The sequence below is a fragment of the Convolutriloba macropyga genome, chromosome 14, assembly GCF_964194025.1.
Source record: "Convolutriloba macropyga chromosome 14, txConMacr16.3, whole genome shotgun sequence".
Taxonomy (NCBI): Eukaryota; Metazoa; Xenacoelomorpha; order Acoela; family Convolutidae; genus Convolutriloba; species Convolutriloba macropyga.
The window spans coordinates 5,291,788-5,311,438 of record NC_134481.1 but is presented as its reverse complement, the minus strand read 5'-3'; the positions used below and the strand labels follow the sequence as shown (position 1 = coordinate 5,311,438).

General features: G+C 36.8%; 2 protein-coding genes across 3 annotated transcripts in view; both read right to left on the bottom strand.

Moving 5' to 3' along the window:
- The window catches only part of LOC142353417 (mitotic checkpoint protein BUB3-like), a 405,546-nt gene that overhangs the window by 112,651 nt on the left and 273,244 nt on the right, over positions 1-19,651 (bottom strand). The window lies entirely within an intron of this gene.
- Positions 1-19,651, bottom strand: part of LOC142353392 (uncharacterized) — a 70,155-nt gene that overhangs the window by 24,146 nt on the left and 26,358 nt on the right. For both annotated transcript variants that reach the window (XM_075405622.1, XM_075405623.1), the window contains exons 3-10: positions 14,764-15,044; positions 11,570-11,865; positions 11,060-11,141; positions 10,767-10,890; positions 10,306-10,392; positions 3,995-4,068; positions 3,169-3,399; positions 2,246-2,484 (exon numbers count right to left, since the gene is read on the bottom strand). In XM_075405622.1, the coding sequence (XP_075261737.1) occupies positions 2,246-2,484; positions 3,169-3,399; positions 3,995-4,068; positions 10,306-10,392; positions 10,767-10,890; positions 11,060-11,141; positions 11,570-11,865; positions 14,764-15,044 (1,414 nt within the window). The remainder of the gene's footprint in view (positions 1-2,245; positions 2,485-3,168; positions 3,400-3,994; positions 4,069-10,305; positions 10,393-10,766; positions 10,891-11,059; positions 11,142-11,569; positions 11,866-14,763; positions 15,045-19,651) is intronic.

Sequence of the window (19,651 nt, the reverse complement as noted above, 5' to 3'; positions counted from 1 at the left end):
GAATAAAGTCAGGGCGAATAAAACTATAGGTTTTAGAACAGTGTTAGAAAGCGCATGCTAGAATGTGGAGAATACAGACATTTTGAAAAAGATTAAAAAAAAAACAATTCGCAATTTCTGAAAAATCAAAAATTTAATTGTAATTAACTTAATAATATGCATTTTTTGTTATTAAGCAACCGCGGTTTAAAAACATTACATAGCCATCTTCTTGTCTCAGTAAGAAGTGAAACAACAGTAAAACAAATTTTATTAAAAAAACGTTCAAAATATGGTTAAAATTATAACTGAATTTGAAAAAGTTATCGCCACAAACAATTCAATTAGCAACGAAACGAAATCAAAAACACCGATGGAGCACCGAAAATCATTTTATGGTAAATAAACGCAACGTACAAACAAAAAACTCAGAAAACTGACAAGACTGCCAAAATCGGATTACTATGTGTACAATTTTATAAAACAAAAACACCTCACGTCAAAAAAGGCGTCCAAATCAGGAATTATCAAAAAATACGTTGAACTTACCAATTTGGTGTAAAAAGTCCGCTCACAGAGCCAAAAATGAAGAAATCAATGAGAAAAGCCAAAAATTGTCAAAGCAAATGAGAAATGTGGGCCAATTTTGCACTTGAAATGCAGTATTAAGCTCTCAGAAACATTGATTTCGATTTCAGATGGTTGCATATTCATGCAGCATCAATCAAAATTCACTTCTACAAAAAACAAAGTCATAAAAAAAGTTGAGCCAAATGGATGAAAATACGGCTAAAAACAGTCATCTATGTGCGCCAATCTCTCAAAAACTGTTTTCAAAGACAAAAAGTCATTCACTGAACGCAGCACAAGAACAAAAAACTTCTCTCGCTCAGAAAAAGATAGTTCACACGTCAATTTACCTCAGTTTCACTGTTAGGTCAAAACGCCGCCTGAACAAAAAGTAATTATTGTTAAGAAACGTTAAGAAAACCAATACTCCTCTTCGAGTCCTAAAAAACCAAGAGAAGGCCAATAATAGCCTCAGCTATCGCCTCGCGGCTATTGATAAAAACAGCGGTTCAGAATTTATATTCTTATATATGGATCCTCTTCCTTTTCCCGTGAACAGTCTCATGGGTCTACGTTACCAAATCCTCCTCTTCCCCTCCATGTAAGCTGAGGCTTTGTGGGCGTGAAACATTAACCCCCGCCTCCCTCGTACTAGCAATTTTCACATTTTAAATTGCAATACAACACCAGGAGAATTTTAACTGGGCGTGGGTGTCCTAAGCAGCACTGGGTCAAAAAAATATATATATCCCATGAACTTACCGAAAAAATAATACTCGTCATTTCAAGGATTTGATCACTGTCAAAAATATTTGCTAAAAACTGATCTTTTGGTAGCTGGATCGATCATTGCAGAGTTTAGTTTAATTAATCTTCATACAGAATTGATGCACAGGGGAACATAAACAACTTCAAAAAAGTGCAGTCCGCTCAAAAACTCAGTTGATCTCAATCGAAAACTCGAACGACAGATAGGACAACTTAAATTAGAGGGTGTCTAGCATTCATTTTATTATGGTTGCAAAAAACGACCTGATAGCGGTTCAAACCCGAGACATCCCAGATAACAGTCTGAGACCTTAACCACTCAGCCACACGATCTTTGCTAACTCATCGCTCCCTATAGCCTTCATTTTAGTGACAAATTATATTTCAGAATGAGAGAAAATTAGATCACGCAAAATGAAGTCAAGCGTGAAAGGTCACTTGAGAGCAAAGAAAGTTCCACAATAAAAGCACAAAAAAGGTCAAGCTAAATTTTGGGGAGCGTTCACTAAATAGAAGTCCTTTTATAGTATTTTAAATATTAGTGTTAAATTCGCAGAGTGAGGACAGGGGAAATCACTTTCAATGGGTGTAACACATAACATCAACCATATGAAAGCAGTTAAAGAGCGCCATCAGATGAACAAAATTGCTGTTTTAGGTTTACGGCATGGAGAAAAGTAAAACGAAGAAACATCAGACGACGAAACAAAAACTAAGAGCACCGCAATATAGCTACGCTTAGCTTACAGCTATAAAAAAGACACACACGTTTACAATAATTGCTATGAACTGCGTTCAAGAGCAATTAAAAAAAGCTGACTTTTTTTACATGTGAACTCCATAGTATTATGTAAATTATGGCTATCAGCACATGACTATCATAGATAGAATAAAAGCTAGCCTACTACATTCAAGTTCGGTCCTTTACCTTTTCGCTCCTTTTCGATGTTAGCTTTTTGTCTCTTCTGCTCTAACATCTGCTGCTGTGCGGCCCATTGCCCATTTCCAAAGGGAGTGGCTGCAGGGGTACTGGGCTTTCTGATCACACCCCGTCCAAAAATACCCAAATCAGCTCTGCCTCTAGCTTTGTTAGCCTCATATTGTCTCCGATTTTGTAGGAATTCCTGCCTCAGTCGATCCCGTTCATTGGCTGCACTGTTGAGCACCCTGAAATGTTTTAACTGTTTGAAGATTGACTTCCCATAGACCTCAAGCGCGATAGCAGTTAGAAACGATCGATCCATAAAACCGCGAATGGCAATGAACATTAAGTAAAAGTACAATTGTGGAAAAACCTAGCAGTCCTTAGTCAACAAAATTAAAATTAAAAGTCTTTAAACAAAAAGTCTTAAGTGGGGGGGGGGGGGTGTTAAGCGGGAGGGGGGAGGGAGGGGTGTGATAATCTAAGAACCTCCAGTCACACCAAGAATATATGTCTCCACAACAGCTAAGTTTAGTTGAATTGCATGCTTAGAGTATAGTAAGAAGAATCGCATTAAAAAAGACCACAGGACTACTATAATTGCAGCAAATTTCGTTTGAGAGCAATGAACTCAAGTCCCTCATTTAAAAATCTTTTAAAAGCTGTAAGTTTTTGAACAAAAAGTCGCTCAAAACGACCATTTATATCCCAAAAAGATAGGTCACATCTTTGAGAGGAGTAACAAGTTAAATGAAACTCAAATCCTTCATTTAAAAAACTGAAAAAAACTTTCAGACAAAGAACTGTTTTAGACAAAAAAGTCGATGAAAAAGACAATTTTTTTTCATCCCAAAAAGATGTCAAATCTTCTCGAGAGCAATAACAATTTTTATCAAAACAAGTGACATCAACTCGCTGAAATGTCTAACCTGTCAGCCGCGTCTCTCGCAGCGGCAGCTTCGTTGTTCTCTTTTATAATCCTTGCTACCAAATTCTGATCTTTCGCATCACCGCCACCCCGAACCATTGGATCCTGTTTCCACCTGTCCTCTTGTGGCGCACCTGCTGCCGGCGATGATGGTTCCCTTTTGACGCTAACCGGATCGTTCGGCTTGTGAATGACACGCTTTATAGCTCCACCGTCAGGCCAGTCTTGATTTCTGAAAGCAGAACGGAAACTCAAAAATTGCGACGTCGCATTGCCTACTAGTTTAATTTTTCTAGTACTTAATAATTTCACGTTTTTAACAAATGAAAATATACAGAAAATTTATCGCATTAAAACCATGTAATATTCAATAATGGTATCTGTAATCTAACTAATAAGCTTTTAACATTTAGCTCTCGGAATAACTCCAAGAATGTTAACCGGTTGAACAATTTTTCTTCAACTTTTTAATTAACACGATCACTGTTCGGGTTCTTCGCCTAATCGACATTTTTTATGTTCACAAACTTTCACTCGATTTCTTAATACTATTTGAAGTCAACGGCCATTAACTTTTTTTTTCAATTAACTTCTTTCAATTAAATTCAATTAACTTTAAGCTACTCAATCTTGAGTTTTTACTCTAAATTCACAATAGAAGGGGAAAAGGGATGCTGTTTGGTATACACCCTTTAACTTTCGTTAAATTCAATTAAAATCTAATTAAACTTGAAGCTAGTTAATCTTGAGCTTTTACTTAAAAATTCACGATAGAAGGCAAAGAAAGGAAGCTATTTGACCGACTATACGCAATTCATATTACTCACGTGTCTGGAATCGCTCTTCGCTTTCTCATATCTGCCAAGTACTCTTCGTAATGGTCCCTCACTCGATCAACAGGCTGAAATAACACCAGATGACAAACATAGATGACTTAAAAGATAGCACAATAACGCCCAAAACTCAAAAACTGCTCTTCACAACATGAATTTGTCTACTTAGCATAATCGTTGAATCGCATACATAGAACAATTGAAGCTCATAGATAACTACTTAGCAATGTAATTCCCCCGGACTTTACCCATTTATGCCGTTTTCAGGACTATAAGTCACGAAATTTTTTAGTCAGGCTAAAAAGCTGTTACACAAAAAAATTTAAGAGTAAAACAAAATGGCTACAAACTTTGTTTGAGAGCATTTACAGTTTTGCTGAAATTGATGTACACAATGATTAAAATGTGTTTCGATTATAACAGCCTTGTTATTAAATCAGCTTCAGCAAAAATATCCCCATCGGCTACATAAAACTTCAACAACGGGTCGATAAAAAAACGGACAAAAATGCCAATGAAAGCTTCAACTTTTTCTTTATCTCATTTAAAATCAGCAAATCAGGAGACAAGATAAACATACCCGGCAGATTGCCGGAAAATAGCCGCCGTTGATTCCAATAAGCATGATTGGGATTGAACGAATAGAAGATATTGAAAAAAAAAGATTTTTGTACAAAAATATTTTTTAAGTCCGATTTATTTTGATGGCATTTCGTAGTTGAACATACTTCTGTTTCTTAGAGAGAGGCTACAGGGGCTACTATCAACACCAATAAGCATTAGAGGTGGTAACTAAGACTTATAGGAACGACGTTCAAATAGCGGGCATCTAAAATTGGGCTTTATGGGTTTATCCCGTTTCTATTTCTGACTTCAATTTTTTATACCGACTCTGTTCATTTTGAATTGCTTTGCTTAGCAACTGATGTTCAAATTCACTTTTAGCAGAATGAGAGAAGAGAGAAACTCGCCTAGAGAAGTCAAAAAGATTTCACGCAAAATGTCGAAAAAGCGGCAAAATGGTAAAGCGAAAAAAAGTTTGACGAAGTAAAAAAAAATACGAGCGCTATAATAGCCGGCTGAGAAGATGAGGGCGGCTATTAATAAATGAATAGAATCCGATGACGAGAAGGTGTGAACAGATGCAGGATCAACTAATCAATGCACTATTACTGATAGTACTGCAGGTGAAATTCAGCGAAGCAGGATTATCAGCCTACAGGTCAGAACCGAAAAAGCTCCCAGAAAGCGGATGCCGATGTTTGGAAAATCTTGATTTTTTTGGTACACCGAAAAAGTTGTGCAATCAATGCAACAATCAACAATGTCCAACGAATTGCTAAATAACTGCCGAGAGGTTGGCTTTGGCAGTTGCAAGCTTAAGCTCAGTGAGGCTGCACACTGATACGTGTGCAAAAGTGATTTTTTTAAGGACAAAACCGCACTGATTTAGTGCTCTCAGGCTTTACCAGAGGTCATCCTGCTTCTTAAATGGATAGAAAGAAAACTTGGTCAGATAAAAAAGTTGGTCAGATGAAAAATTAAAAACAGGCCGGCCAGCTAGACTAAAATCATTGACGAAACGTTTTTGAGAGCTATTAACGACAGATAATTCTCAGGATTGTTACAGCCAATTTCAATCTTCCTTTTGAAGCAGACCACTGTTTTTGAAATTATGTTGATGCTATGAAAAAAACATAGCCGGCAGATTGCAGGAAAATAGCCCCAGTTGACGCGCTTGATGCACATGAGAATTGAAACAGAAAAAAGAGAATAGGCAAACTGACCGACTTTTTTCTGTTCTTTTCAGTGTCAAAAAGTGTTCTAATTTGGCGTGCAGCTTCAGTTAGATTCTAAAATTTTATTTAATTCAGCTTCTAAACTGAAAGCTACTAGGCTTAACATCAATTTCAGCAAGCAAACACTAAAGAACTTTGATAATCTAATGCTCAATGACTAAATGACCGGGGTTAATCCCGTCTCTTTTGAATTTGTTCTTTTGACTTTGACAGAATTCACCACATTGTGTAACTCAATGCGTAAAAGAATTTAAAATCCTTTCAACTGAAACAGCGAGTGAAGTAAGTCAGAAGTCAAATGTGAAAAACATAAATTACGTAAAACGAAACACGTGATCAATAGTTAAAGCGAATTTAAAAGAAACTTAGCAGGACAAGTCCTGACGAAAAATTCAAAGAATTTTCATTGATTAAACAAAAAACTAAACCTACAAGGACTGTTAATGGACTGAGAAAACCATTTAGAAGAAAAATCAGATGAAAACATTTAAAAAACAGTAAAAATCAATGTCAAAATGCCGCATGTGAACAAACAAACACTAGTGAGAAAGCAAAATTTTATTCAAACACCACCTTCTCACTTTACTTGAAACTTCGAAAGAAAAAAATTACGACGCAAAACCGCTCGCTTTTTCGCTCCACTTCCTGTTTTAGCGAGACTACTCCAAACATCACTGCAATTTGACTCCAAAAATCATGAAAATGTGTGAACCGATCTTAAAAAAGACAGCGTCCCAATACAATTCAAATTCTTTGAATTGTAAAAAAAAGGAGAGCACCTAAATATTAGCCGCTGGGAGGCTGAGGGCTGCTATTAAAAAACATACCCGGCAGATTGCCGGAAAATAGCCGCCGTTGATTCCCATAACTATTGGGATTGAAAGCAAAGAAAATATCAACAAAAATAGACATTTGCACAATAACATTTTTAAGTGCGATTTATTTTGATGTCATTCCTTAGTTGAACATACTCCCTTCTCTCAGTGAGAGGCTACAGGGTCTAGTATCAATACCAATAAGCATTACAGATAGTAACTAAAACTTATGAGAACAAAGTTCAAGTACCGGGCATCTAAAAATGGGCTTTGTGGGTTTATCCCGTCTCTATTTCTGACTTTGATTTTTTTATACTGACTCTCTTCATTTTTAATTGTTTTGCTGAGCAGCTGCTGTTTAAAAGGACTTTGAGCAGAATGAAAGAAGAGTGAAACTAGCCTAGAGAAGTCAAAAAAGATTTCACGCAAAATGTCAAAAAGCGGCAAAAGGGGTAAAGCGAAAAAAAGTTCGACGAAGTAAAAAAAACATAGCAGGACAATTCCAGACGTACAATTCAAAGAATTTTCATTGCTAAACAGAAAACTAGACCTAGAATGGACTATAAATGGATTGGGAAAACCATTTAGAAAAAAAATCCGATCCAAAAAATCGAAATAGTAAAAAAGAAAAGTGAAATTGCCGCACGTGAACAAAAAACCACTAGCGAGAAAGCGAATTTTTGTTCAAACACCGTTCTATCACTCTACTTTAAATTTAGAGCGAAAAAATTTCACGCCGCAAAACCACTCGCTTCTATGAGAATGTGTGAACAGATCTTAAAAAACATAGCCGGCAGTTTGCCGGAATAGCTGCGAAAAAATAGACCTGTGTGCCATATAATAGAGATAGAAACAGATACAGATCTAAATTGAAAAAAAAAATCGACGCCGCTCAATAAAACTAGGCTAAAAAACATTCAGCGACAATTTAATAAAGCTTGCTAAAATTCTATCCACAGAAGCCTCCTATAAGGGACCTTTACTGCATATATGAGTTCCTTTGACCTTAAACAAATTCAAATCAAACTTAAGTTTTAAAATTGCAAAAGTCATTTTATTGAGTGAGGTAAGTCACGTATGATCAAACTCTAATCACGCAAATAACCTAAAAACTTTTGCTAAAGCGAGTGAGAAATGACGTCACGCGCGCAAATGCCGTTAGGGAGAGGAAGAAGTCATTCAGAAAATTCGACTTTTTCAGCTTTGCTGTGTGAACAAATGTAAAACGAAAAAAGGGCGTCAGACGACGAAACAAAAAAACAAAGCATGTCAAGTCCTGAAATACAATCCAAGTAAATGAATGAAAGGCAGACCTAACGAACCTGACCAGCAGATCAATTGAACAATCCCAGCCAACAAGACAAAATCTCAAAAGTTGAGAAACTAAAAAAAATCAAACAAACTAACCAAAAAAACGATCATTGCTAAAACCCTTGAAGTTTGTAGCTTGAAGGCCATATATGACACAATTCAAAATACTCATTAACTCACGCAGAAACCTTGAAAGAGATGAATCTACCACTGAAGTAGATAAACTGGACAAATATGACAAATGCATCAAGAAACTGAGAAGAGAAATTTTAAAGAAAATTTCCAGAAATAGGGCTATAAAAAAGGTCAAAACGTTTTTTTGACTCTAGAGTTCTGTTTTGTAAACCGTCTACTTTATTTAAAAAGTTTCGTGTAAAGATAGTTAAACTCAGAGAAACACAAAAAAATCCAAAAATTTGAAAACAATCGAAAATTTTAAATTGCAAGCTTTATCTAAAAAATTCCCTAATAATGCAAAATTTAAAAAATGGAAACTATTTTATTGCCCCTAGAAACTATGTAGTAACATACTAGCAAACCCCATAGGAGCTTCCCTGGCCACTGAATAAAAATTTCAAAATTTAAAGAAAAAAATTGCAACTTTATCAAAAAAAATTGGTAAAAGATATTAAAATGTTGAATAACATTGAATACCATGGCCAAAAATATTTTCAGTAAACTGTTAGCAAACTCTAGATGAGGCTTCTAGAAGATGAAAACTTGAATAATGACAATAAATTTCAGAAAATTTAAAAAACAAGTTTGATTTAAAAAAATTGGTAAAATTCATGAAGTTAAAATGTTTAAAACCACTTCATTACCACTAAAAACTATGCAATAACCTATTATTAAATCCCAGAGGAGCTTTTTTGACATCAAAGTCTGAAACAACTCAACAAATGACAAAAATTTTCAAACAATTTGAAAAAATTAGTATAAATTACCGTGTTTATGTTTGGGGTAGCAATAGATATAGCGCTTAAAGTGGCCGTAAAAAGCAATCACGTCTTTCAAAGGACTTTTATCAACTTTAATAAACCTCAATTTCAGACTGGTCTAACAAAAAATCCAAAAAATGACAAAAAAAAGCTAAAAAAAAATACATTATTTTAGGCTCAAAAACTCCCAAAAATGACCTTTTAACCTTGAATTACGGCCTTCCCAGTAGCGTCACCACTCTGAGTACTTGAAGGACTATTAAAAGCGGGCCTCTAATGAAACTTGATGCCCGCTGAGCTTTACCTGTTTATCCCGTTTTGAAAGCTCAAAGTCATGAAAACAGGTGTGAAAACATCTTACAAAAATAAAAAAAGACAGAGCACCAATACAATCCACTTCTTGGATTGTAAAAACGAAGAGCACCGCAATACAGCTACGCTCAGCTTACAGCTTCGCAGCTATAAAAAGACAGCGCCCCAATACAATTCAAATTCTTTGAATTGTAAAAAATAGGAGCGCTATAATAGCCGGCTGAGAAGATGAGGGCGGCTATTATACAAACAACCAACTTATAATGCAGAAATTGTCCTTAATGGACCTCCAAATCATGAGACTATACATCCTCAGCAGTTTTGGTGAAACGTACACATATAGCCAGTGGAAACTAGTAGAGCTCTAAGAGCACAGAACGCAAACTTCATGTTCTCCGCCTTTACCAGTTCATCTCGTTTTTGAGGACGAAAAGTTAAATGGTCAGACGGAAAATCAATCAATCAAGAGACCAACAGGAGCCCAAAAAATGCAAACCACGCAGGTCTGGAGCTGAGGGAATGTGACCAATATTGATTTACAATGCACGATAAAGGAAACTACGCAGAAAATTTAACAGAGAGGCATCCATCATCTCCTTCACGTTGATCCAAACAACTCTGAAGTATGAAGAAAGAGCGGCTACTTGTAACGCTTGTGCTCTGATTTTGAAACCCCCAACATCAGCAAGGAGAAACTCCGCAGAAAGAGAACCAACAATTCCGAGAACAATACTTATTTGCCCAGTTGGCCAAATACTTCCGCTCTGGAACCCCTCAAAAATATTTTTTTAATATAAATTTTACTCGTGCTGAAAAACAGTTTGTCAATGCTTGTCATCGACAGCTATCTGACTTCATCTAGAAAATTGCAATTCATACGGTCACAAACTGCTGACCAAACATCTTTTTTCGAAAACTACCTGAAAAATCATACTTGACATGCTATTACGAACAACTCTAGTTATATTCATTCTCATTATTGTATAGCATACAAGCTTACGATAATAGTTTGTTCAATCGTACATTTACGCGTAGCATATACACATCTTTACGGTCAAGTAATAAAAATTATAAAAGCAACAAAGCCGTAGATCACAAATCAATGAGATTAATTAGCTAATCACAATTACCTTCTCTTCAGGCGTGGAAGATTCGTCGTCATTGGCACTCAGTAAATCCTTCCAGCTGTTTTCCCTGGCCTCTTTCATTCTGGACGCCTGTAAAAAGAAATTAACTAAAAACTTAGCTATTGCACGTATTTTTCTCGTGTGTGCTTTTACGTGACAAAGACATATCTATGTTTATACTCGCAAAATGCAGCAAAACTTTTCCAAACTTAACGAGTAAAAAAAGACGTCATGTTTATTCTAGTATTAATTAATGTCGAAATCTCAGAATTTCGGACCCCCCGTTTTGAAATTTCTGAACGCTTTTAATCTATGCACATCTAAAAAGCGGCATGATCCAAACTAACATTTCTACAATGGTTCACACAAATAGACAGTTACGGCTCTCAAAATTTAAAATCAGCTTAACAGCCTGAATATTGAGCTCAAAATTCAAAATTGTGTGGCATTCAAGACGAACTCGCCTTAGCTTTTGAATTGATTTCCTTCTCTTTATCCGAAAGACGTTTTTTATTCTCCGCCTCCAGTGCCTTCCGTTTGTCTTCTGCTCGTTGCAGAGCGCTCGGCCTCAAAATTTCTCCTTGTTTTCTAAAAACAATCACAAGTTCAGACAAACGAGTTGATTTCGAACGAATTGCTCTCAAATGACTGGCGTTGGTAGTGACAAGCGTACCGACCAGATAAGCTGCAAGCAGCAAACTTTGTTTAAAGAGCAATTACCACTAAAGGGAATTCAAAAGGAGAAGCAGTTACTTACCTTGGAACATTGACATTGCGTTTGACCAGAGGCTTTCCATATATTGCTGCAGGATCATACTTTGGATTAACAACGGGAGGATCTGAAACATTGACATACACAAGAAAACCAATAAGAAAGTACCAGTAAAGCTTCAACTTCAAAGATACATTGCTTCTATCTATGCACCGATAATATGGTATCAGTAAGTACAAAAAAAGATTTTGGATTCAATGCAAACCCCACTCATTTTCATAGTTCTTATTCAGGACCCCTTCAAACTAGACTTTCTCAAACACCCAATCCCTCCCCTCCTTGCCAACAAAGACAGATTTTTCATCAGCCTAAGAAAAATAATCATAAGTTCTTCTCTCACTAATAGCAATTGTTTATTTATTGGTATTAGCCACTAAAATTTATATAGTGTCAAAAATATCAATTATTGATGATTAAATTTTAAGGGGTGCGGGGTGGGGTCGGGGCAATCAGCGCCTATTGCTTTAATACATTTTCATGTTAAAAAACACTAACTGGATCCGGCAGAAGACGGCCGAGATGGTGCTTTGGCTGCCGACTGAGGCCTGGAAGGTGGTTCCGCAAGTTTTGGCGCTGGCGATGCGGGTGAAGCTGCAATTGGTTTAGCTCCCATGATATTCTCTTTATGCAAAATAGTATGAGCAAACTCTTTGTTAAACAATTCGGGCGGGAGCCACTTTTCAACTCTTGTGGTCAGAAATGGCATGCGTAGTATTGTGTTCACAGCAGGTCTATCACGGGGTGATTTTTTGAACATTGCAGCCACAAGGTTTTTCATGTGGATAGAAAACCTAAACGATAACTCAACTTTTTTCAATATTTTCTATTTCTGCCTATGGTACGAAACGCTTTGAAATTGTAACAGCAAAAAAATCCAGCACAGGAAACTAAAGCCAGAGCAAATTATTCTGCTTTTTTTTTATTTTTGCTAAATCCTGCTTGGCGTATATAATTTTATCTAGATACAGGGTTACCTTTTGCTTCTTGTTAATTATAATAGATTTATAGGGTTATCAATTTTCATCAGCTTTATAAACTATTTGTGTATCAGTTGAATCAAAACAGCTCCTTTTTGTTTCACTATCAATCAGAAACTTCGAGCTCGAGCCAAATAATCAATTCTATCCTCAGCATCGAAATCTTTAATTTCTTGAAAGCTCAAAAACGGCCGCTTCCTTTTGCCAATTAGTTCTAAATTGCAAACAGATTAGTTCTAAATTCCCCAGTGTTTAGAATTTATACTGCTTCTTTCAAATACGATAGAGAAACCGGACTCAAAATACAAACATAACCCACTAACGTCAGGCGAATTGCTCTCAAACGATCGGCGAGCGGTTGGCTTCGTTTTAGTGACCACGATTTAGCTAGCCACGATTTAGTGACCTCAGGGCGCTACCTCTTTATCCCGTTTCTGAATACGAAAGTCAAATGAGTCAGACGAAAAATCGGCCAAGCAAAAAATTGCATAAAAGACAAACACGAATATAATATTTGCTACAAATTGCTTTTGAGAGCAATTAACAACGGTTTCCTAAAAGTGCCTGTTAGATCAATTATGATTAAAAAAAAAACATTTCAACAACAACTCATTGATAATGAGGATCAGAGATGGTGACATTACGCCACATAACAGAAGCTGAAGTGCGGAATTAACAAAAGAGAGAGAGAGAGAGAGAGAGAGAGAGAGAGTGAGAGAGATAAAACGTGAACGAGAAAGAGAAGGAAAGGAACCCCAACCGAAAGAGAGAGAAGGAGACAGGAAAATATTCCATGACTGGATTCGACACTGCAATTTCTAGTTTTCTAACCTTGTTAATACATAAATCATATAGAAAAAACTGAAGGCAAATTTTAAAAGTTTTAGACTTCGCAATAAAAATCAAAACCATTTTTTGTTTCGAAAGTTCTGTCAAGTAACCCATCTCCAAGACTTGAAAATTTTCGTTGTCCAGTAATGGTCGTTAAATTCAGAAAAGGATAAAATATTGAAAAATATTGAAAAATTTTAACAAATCTTGCTAAAACTCAAGACATTAATATCTTAAGAACCATTTCATTGTGTCAAGAGACTATCTAGTATCCCTGTTTCAAGCCTAAAATAGTTTCACTGGCTCAGAGATCCATACGCTTGGAACATAGAAATTTTCCATAAAGTTGAAAAGTTTAATTTTTATCCAAATATTACTAAAACTGGAGTCACAAAAAATGTTGATCACAATCTCATTAACTCTAGAAACTATGCAGCAGCTTATTATCAATCATTGGAGGAGGTCCCAGGGCCTCTTTTGCCGGAAAAAAATCAAAAACATGAATAAACTGCAATTAAAAAAATGCTTAAATTCGTGATATTAAAATCTTGAAGAACAATCCATTACATCTGCAAACTATGCAGTAACGTATTATCAAAACCTAGAGGAAATTCCGTGGTTCTTGAGGCTAGAGAAACCTAAAAAATGACAAAAAATTTCGAATCCTGACAAGGACAAGGACAAGAACAAGGACAAGGACAAGGACAAGAACAAGGACAAGAACAAGGACAAGAACAAGGACAAGAACAAGGACAAGAACAAGGACAAGAACAAGGACAAGAACAAGGACAAGGACAAGGCTTAAACTTGTGATATTAAAAAGTTGGAAAATTAATCCATGACCATTAAAAATTTTCCAGTAATTATTATCAAACTCCAACGGAGGCTTTTTTGACCCCTGAGGCTCAAAAAATCTGAATGATGACTATAAATGTTAAATTGGAAAAAAAATGGCAAAAAATATCAAAATTATGCTAAAGCTCCTGATGTTAAAATTGTGCAAGACATTCCATTTAATCTATAAACTATTCAAACCCTAGAGGAGGTTCCTCGGCTCTAGGCCTGAAAAAAAACATTTTTCAAACAACAAAAAATTTCAAAAAAACTTGAAAAAAGCAAGTTTCATCAAAAAATTGCAAAAAATTTGTGACATTAAAAAGTTGAAAAACTATTCCGTGACCGTTAAAATTTTGTCAGTACCTTATTATCAAAGCCCTTAGGATGTTTTCTTACCCTTGGGTCTGGAAAGACCTGAATAAGGAAAAAATGTCAAAAAAATTGAAAAAATTGCACGTTTTGTCGAAAAATAGCTAAAATTCGTGATGTTAAAATGTTGAAACCATTCCATTACCACTAGAAACAATGCAGAAACCTATTATCAAACCCTAAAGGAGGTTCCTAGACACCTCCGGCTGATAAAACACAAAAAATGTCAAAAATTTTCAAAAAGCTTGAAAATAGTATAATTTGTTTTTTAGCAAGCGTTTGTTCAACAGTAGCTAGCCATGGGAGGGGGGGGGGGGGTCACCGGGGGCTGATTAGGGGGGCAACTGGGGTGGGGGGGCAACAGCGTGGTGGCGGGTGGGGGCAATAGGGGGGGGGGGGGTCAACAGTGGGGGTGTCTGCAACCTCTAAGAACCGCCCTTCACACCATAAGTATAAGTCTCCAAATCAGTTTGAGCTGAAACAGAGCTGAAAGGCTCTAAGAGCACTTAATGCCCGCTGGGCGCTACCTGTTTATCCCGTTTTTGAGGACGAAAAGTCAAAAGCGTCCGACGAAAAATCGGTCAAGCGAAAAATCGCATTAAAAAAAGACCGACAGAACTAATATAGTTGCTACAAACTTCGTTTCAGAGCAATTAAAAAGAAAACAATACTCACTTAGACGAAACGGGCGGATAGGTGCCTCTGATTATCTTCATTGCCAAATTTCTCACATTTCCTGCATCAAACGCGTGTTTTAACGTACACAACTCGTACAAGACACAACCCATTGCCCAAATATCACTCTTGTTGTTGTAGGGTCTGTTCTCACAGATCTCAGGTGAGAGGTAGTATGGGGTTCCAATCAGAGTCTTGGCTAGTTCGCCAGTGCTGTTTAAAACTCTGGCTATTCCAAAGTCTCCGAGCTTGACTGTTCCATCTTTGGTGAGAAAAATATTCTGAAACAAAACAGTACTGAAGCGTTAGAACAGTTTTGAACCGTATTCTGCATTGAAATTTTTTTGAAAAAGATAATGTTTCCCTAAAAATGCGCAATGCATTCAAACTTCCAAACGGACTTGATTCCAGAGATTTAAAAAGTAAAAAGTGCTAATGTTTTGGTAGCCCTGATAACCTTTAAAGATGGCACTTTTATTTACTATAAGAGTTAAAACGCCCATTTCTCGTGCCGCAATTAACTGTGCCAAAACTTAGTACTGGTACAATGCTCAAAAAAGCTACGATTTTCCTTCTTTATAAAAATCAAAACTGCGTTTCCATCGGGTCGGGATTTCTCTGTCAAGAAAAACTTGAAAACGATCGTCTTAAAAAAGGAGGATTGGTAATATAAGGCCCCACATTAAGTTCTAAACAATCTTCAACTATATTTCATGAATTGAAACAAGCTTAAAATATGTAGGTCAAACAATTAACAAATATCAGCAGATATTTAATGATAACTAAACAACTTTTACATAACTCTATAGCACGAATAGCACGTGCTTCGGATTGTATTGGCATCTTTCTTAATCGACCACCATTAGAAATTAACTTTAAAAACTACAGTTTGCATCTTTAGGACCCGTTTTAAATTCCTTACCATTTTTGTCTTCGAAGTTACATTCTGGGTTGGAGGTTGGCTCCAACTTTTAGTAGTGCTTCATTAACTGCCTTGAAGAAGAAAAACTCTGGCGTAAGACCTATTATCGCTATCGTAGGCGAAGTATTTCAGCGTCTCGTCGCCAAGTGCATCGCAAAACAAGCAGCTTCTGAGGCCGTAGACTTGTTTAGCCAACAAAATAACTTTCAAAAAACGACGATAAGAAAAAAGGGTGGCATACTCCAATGTTAATTCAAGAACGCATTTAATTCAAGCGTGCGTACAAATATCCTCAGCTCATCGAAGATTTTGATGCCTAGTATATTTTCCTTTGCCTTTTTGTTACTTTTTCCAGGAGAGTGATTTGTTCTTCAAAAACTCAACGTTTGACAGTCAGTCCGGAATGCTACAGAAAGACCATTGGGTCCACCTTTCACTGGCAATCTGGCATCTTATAAATGATTAAATGGAAACAAAATTGCCATACCTCATGCATCAAAGCTGGTATCTTGATGACGGAATTATTGCAGTTACCGAGGCCGATCTACGTGAAGCGCTGGAAATTCTTAGAGAACCAGGAGCACAGTGCGGTTTGAACTCAAAAAGTATAAAAATGAGCTATGGTCAGTCGAAATCATGAAAGAAATTGATAGTTTGATCTAGAGGAACAGTATGATTAGAACCGAAATTCTAGGCGCTGCTATAGATTGTGATGCTTTTGTTTCTTTTTTCCAAAAACGCGTTGAAAACTAAAAGAACTTCTAGACAACTTAACATATGTCAACGATCCACAAGGTGCTCCCACAAGGTGCTCATAGTATCCCTCGCCGTTGTCTTGGTGACCCCAAAATGATCTACTCTTTGTGGTGCAATTCTCCCTGAGCCGAATCAAAAAAATTCCTTCGAACAGTTTATTCGATTCAGCACTAAAACTTTGAAGGCATTGTGGGAGCTTAATTGTCAGATACTTCATGGGAACAAGCAAGCCTTCCAATTAACAAAACCAGTGTTGGAGTATGAAGATCAGCAGCTTAGGCTGCAAATGTTGGTTTATGTTTTCCAACTCTCTGTTCTAGTAGAAAACTAACAGGACATAATCCATTTAGAGACACCTCATTTGTTAGAAATTTGAAGATTAAGGCGAAACTTTGACCACACATCCCTCTAGATGGAATATTTCGATGGAATTTGATAATTCAGCTTATGATTTCTTGAAAGGAAAACAAAACTCCACAAGAAAAATGCTCCTTTTTTATATTTTCTCTACTAAAGGATCAGATGCCAGGTTATCCGCAGCCCCCATTCCCTTCTTTGGGCTACATTTATTTCCGAATGAGTTCCATGCAGCTCTTAAATTTTGACTGCATGATAATTAAAGCGCAAACGAGAGATGTCAATTCTGTAAATCTGGGACCATAGATGTAATGGCAGATTACTACCCGAGTTGCCGTTAAGGGAAGAACCGAGAGCATAAAAATGCCAGAAAATAACTTCCAAAAAACGACGATAAGAAAAAAGGGTGGCATACTCCGATGTTAATTCAAAAACGCTTTTAATTAAAGCGAGCGTTGAAATAACCTCAGCTAATCAAAAATTTCGATGCTTACTATATATTTCTTTGCCTTTTTGTTAATTCTTCCAGGATAGTTGATTTTTTCGTCGAAAAATAAAAGTTTGACAGTCAGTCCAGAGTGATATATAAAGACCATTGGTTCCACTGGCAATCTGGCATGTTATCACTGATTAAAGAGGAAAAAAATTATGCATGCAACAAACGTCATGCGTCAATGCTGGCATCTTGGTAACGGAATTTTTGCTGTAGCCGAGGCCAACCGTTTAAAGCGTTCGAACTTCTTACAGTATCAGGAGCACAGTGCGGTTTGGAACTCAAAAAAGATAAAACCGAGCTATCGTCAGTCAAAAGCATGAATGAAGTTGATAGTTTGACCAAGAGTAACGACATAGATAGACCTTAAGTTTGAGGAGCTGCTATAGGTTGTGATGCTTTTGTTTTTTTTTTGCTAAAACGCGGTAAAAAAAAGTAACTTCTAGACAACTTAACATATGTGAACAATCCACAAGGTGCTCTTGGTAGCTTTCGCTATTGGCTTGGTGACCTCAAAATGGTCTTCTTTTAGTAGTGCAATTCTCCCTGAGACGAATCAAAGAAATTCCTGCGAACCGTTGATTCGGTTCAGCGCTTAATTTTTGAGGCATTGTGGGAGCTTTATTGTCAGATACTTCATGGGAACAAGCAAACCTTCCAATCAACAAAACCGGTGTTGGAATAGGAAGTTCAAGCTGCAAATGTTGGTTATGCTTTCAAACCCTCTGTTCTGGTAGAAAAACTTACAGGCCATAATCCAATTGATGCAACTCATTTGTTAGACATCTGACTTGGAATTAGGCAAAACTATTACCACGCATCTCGCTCAAAAAGATTTAGGGAGAAACTGACGACTCGGCTAATGAAAACTTGAAACAAAAACTCCAACAAAAAAACTTAATGTCTCATTCTCTACCGAGAATCAGGTTCCTGGTTATCCGCAGCTCTCATTCCAGCTAGCTCCGTTTGCTCTTTTAATATTGACTGCGTGTTAAATTGTACGAAAACGAGATAAAATGTTTCTGTGAATCTGGGACCCAAGATGTTATGGCAGATCATGCCATGTCATGACATGGTCGCTCGTCCTGGTCGTATGAGACAATATATCAGCTTGCCCTCGAGCCGACTTGTCCACCCACTTGTGAGCAGAATAGTTTACCACTTGACAACAACTCCAGACCGGTTCACATTCTTACCTGAAAAGAATGGGGGTCCGCCAGCACCATTGGACGTTACCGTCACTTCACTCGCAACCAAGCCTTATCGCAAATGCGGTGGAGAAGAGTGGCTTCACCCTGTCAGCCGCTGCAGACATGAAGTAGGAACAGTACGCACAGCAATGTAGCGAAGGTGGAATTAAATTAATTCCATTAATCTTTGAGCCAATTGAGGGATGTATAGGAAGTTTGTAAGACCCTTAAACGTATCGCTACTCCGGCTGATAGGAGGATTTCAGCCTGCGGGGTTATCTGTAGCTTTTCGTACGTTATCTCAATCATTCTCTGTTACAGCTACCTGCCGGTCTACGATCAAGTCAATTGCGATACGCGGGATTACAGGCACTAAGAAGCGCGAGCTAACCTTAGAATCCTTGTCTCATCCGTTGTCAACCAATTAACGGTGACAATCAATATTTATTGATTTTTACGCCTCGTTCAATGAGGGGAGCTCAAAATTTTGTCTCGTATGGATGGTGAACCGGTGGCAATAAAAATTCGGGAGCGCGAACAGGAGAAATAGCTCGAAAGATTTTTCCAAAAAGGTAACGAGTGATTCCATTGACAATTCGACCAGAACGGATATGAAAAACAAATGTCGTGAACCAAGACTGTACCAATTATAATGAACTTTCTGAAAAAAGTAAAAAAAAAACAGATAACTTGGCTTAACGATTTATTTTTGATCATATTGTAGTTCCTCTTTGAGAATGCTTAGAACATTCCATATGAAGATGAAAATAATCTGATAGCTATTAATTTATTAGTATTTATTATTAATTTAATTATTTCAATAGATTATTACAAAAACATAGCAAGTAAAACATTAGAAACCACAATTTGTTTGGAAGAGTTAAATGCATCGAAGAATTTCATCAAAGCTTAGGTAGCAAAAAACCCAGCGCAAAATTTTTTAGGCCACAAAAAACACCACGGCTCAATATTCGGTTATTTAAAACATTCATACAGCCGAGCAATCATATTCAGTTTTAACTGGGGTTTTTAGTTATTATTACCAAGAAAAAAAACTGGCGGACTGCCAGAAAAAAGCCGCAAAACCTTCGTAGATCTGCAGTGTGAAAAGATAGTAAAAGAAATAAACCAAAATAGAAACTTCTCCTAAATGCTGAAATATTAAAAATA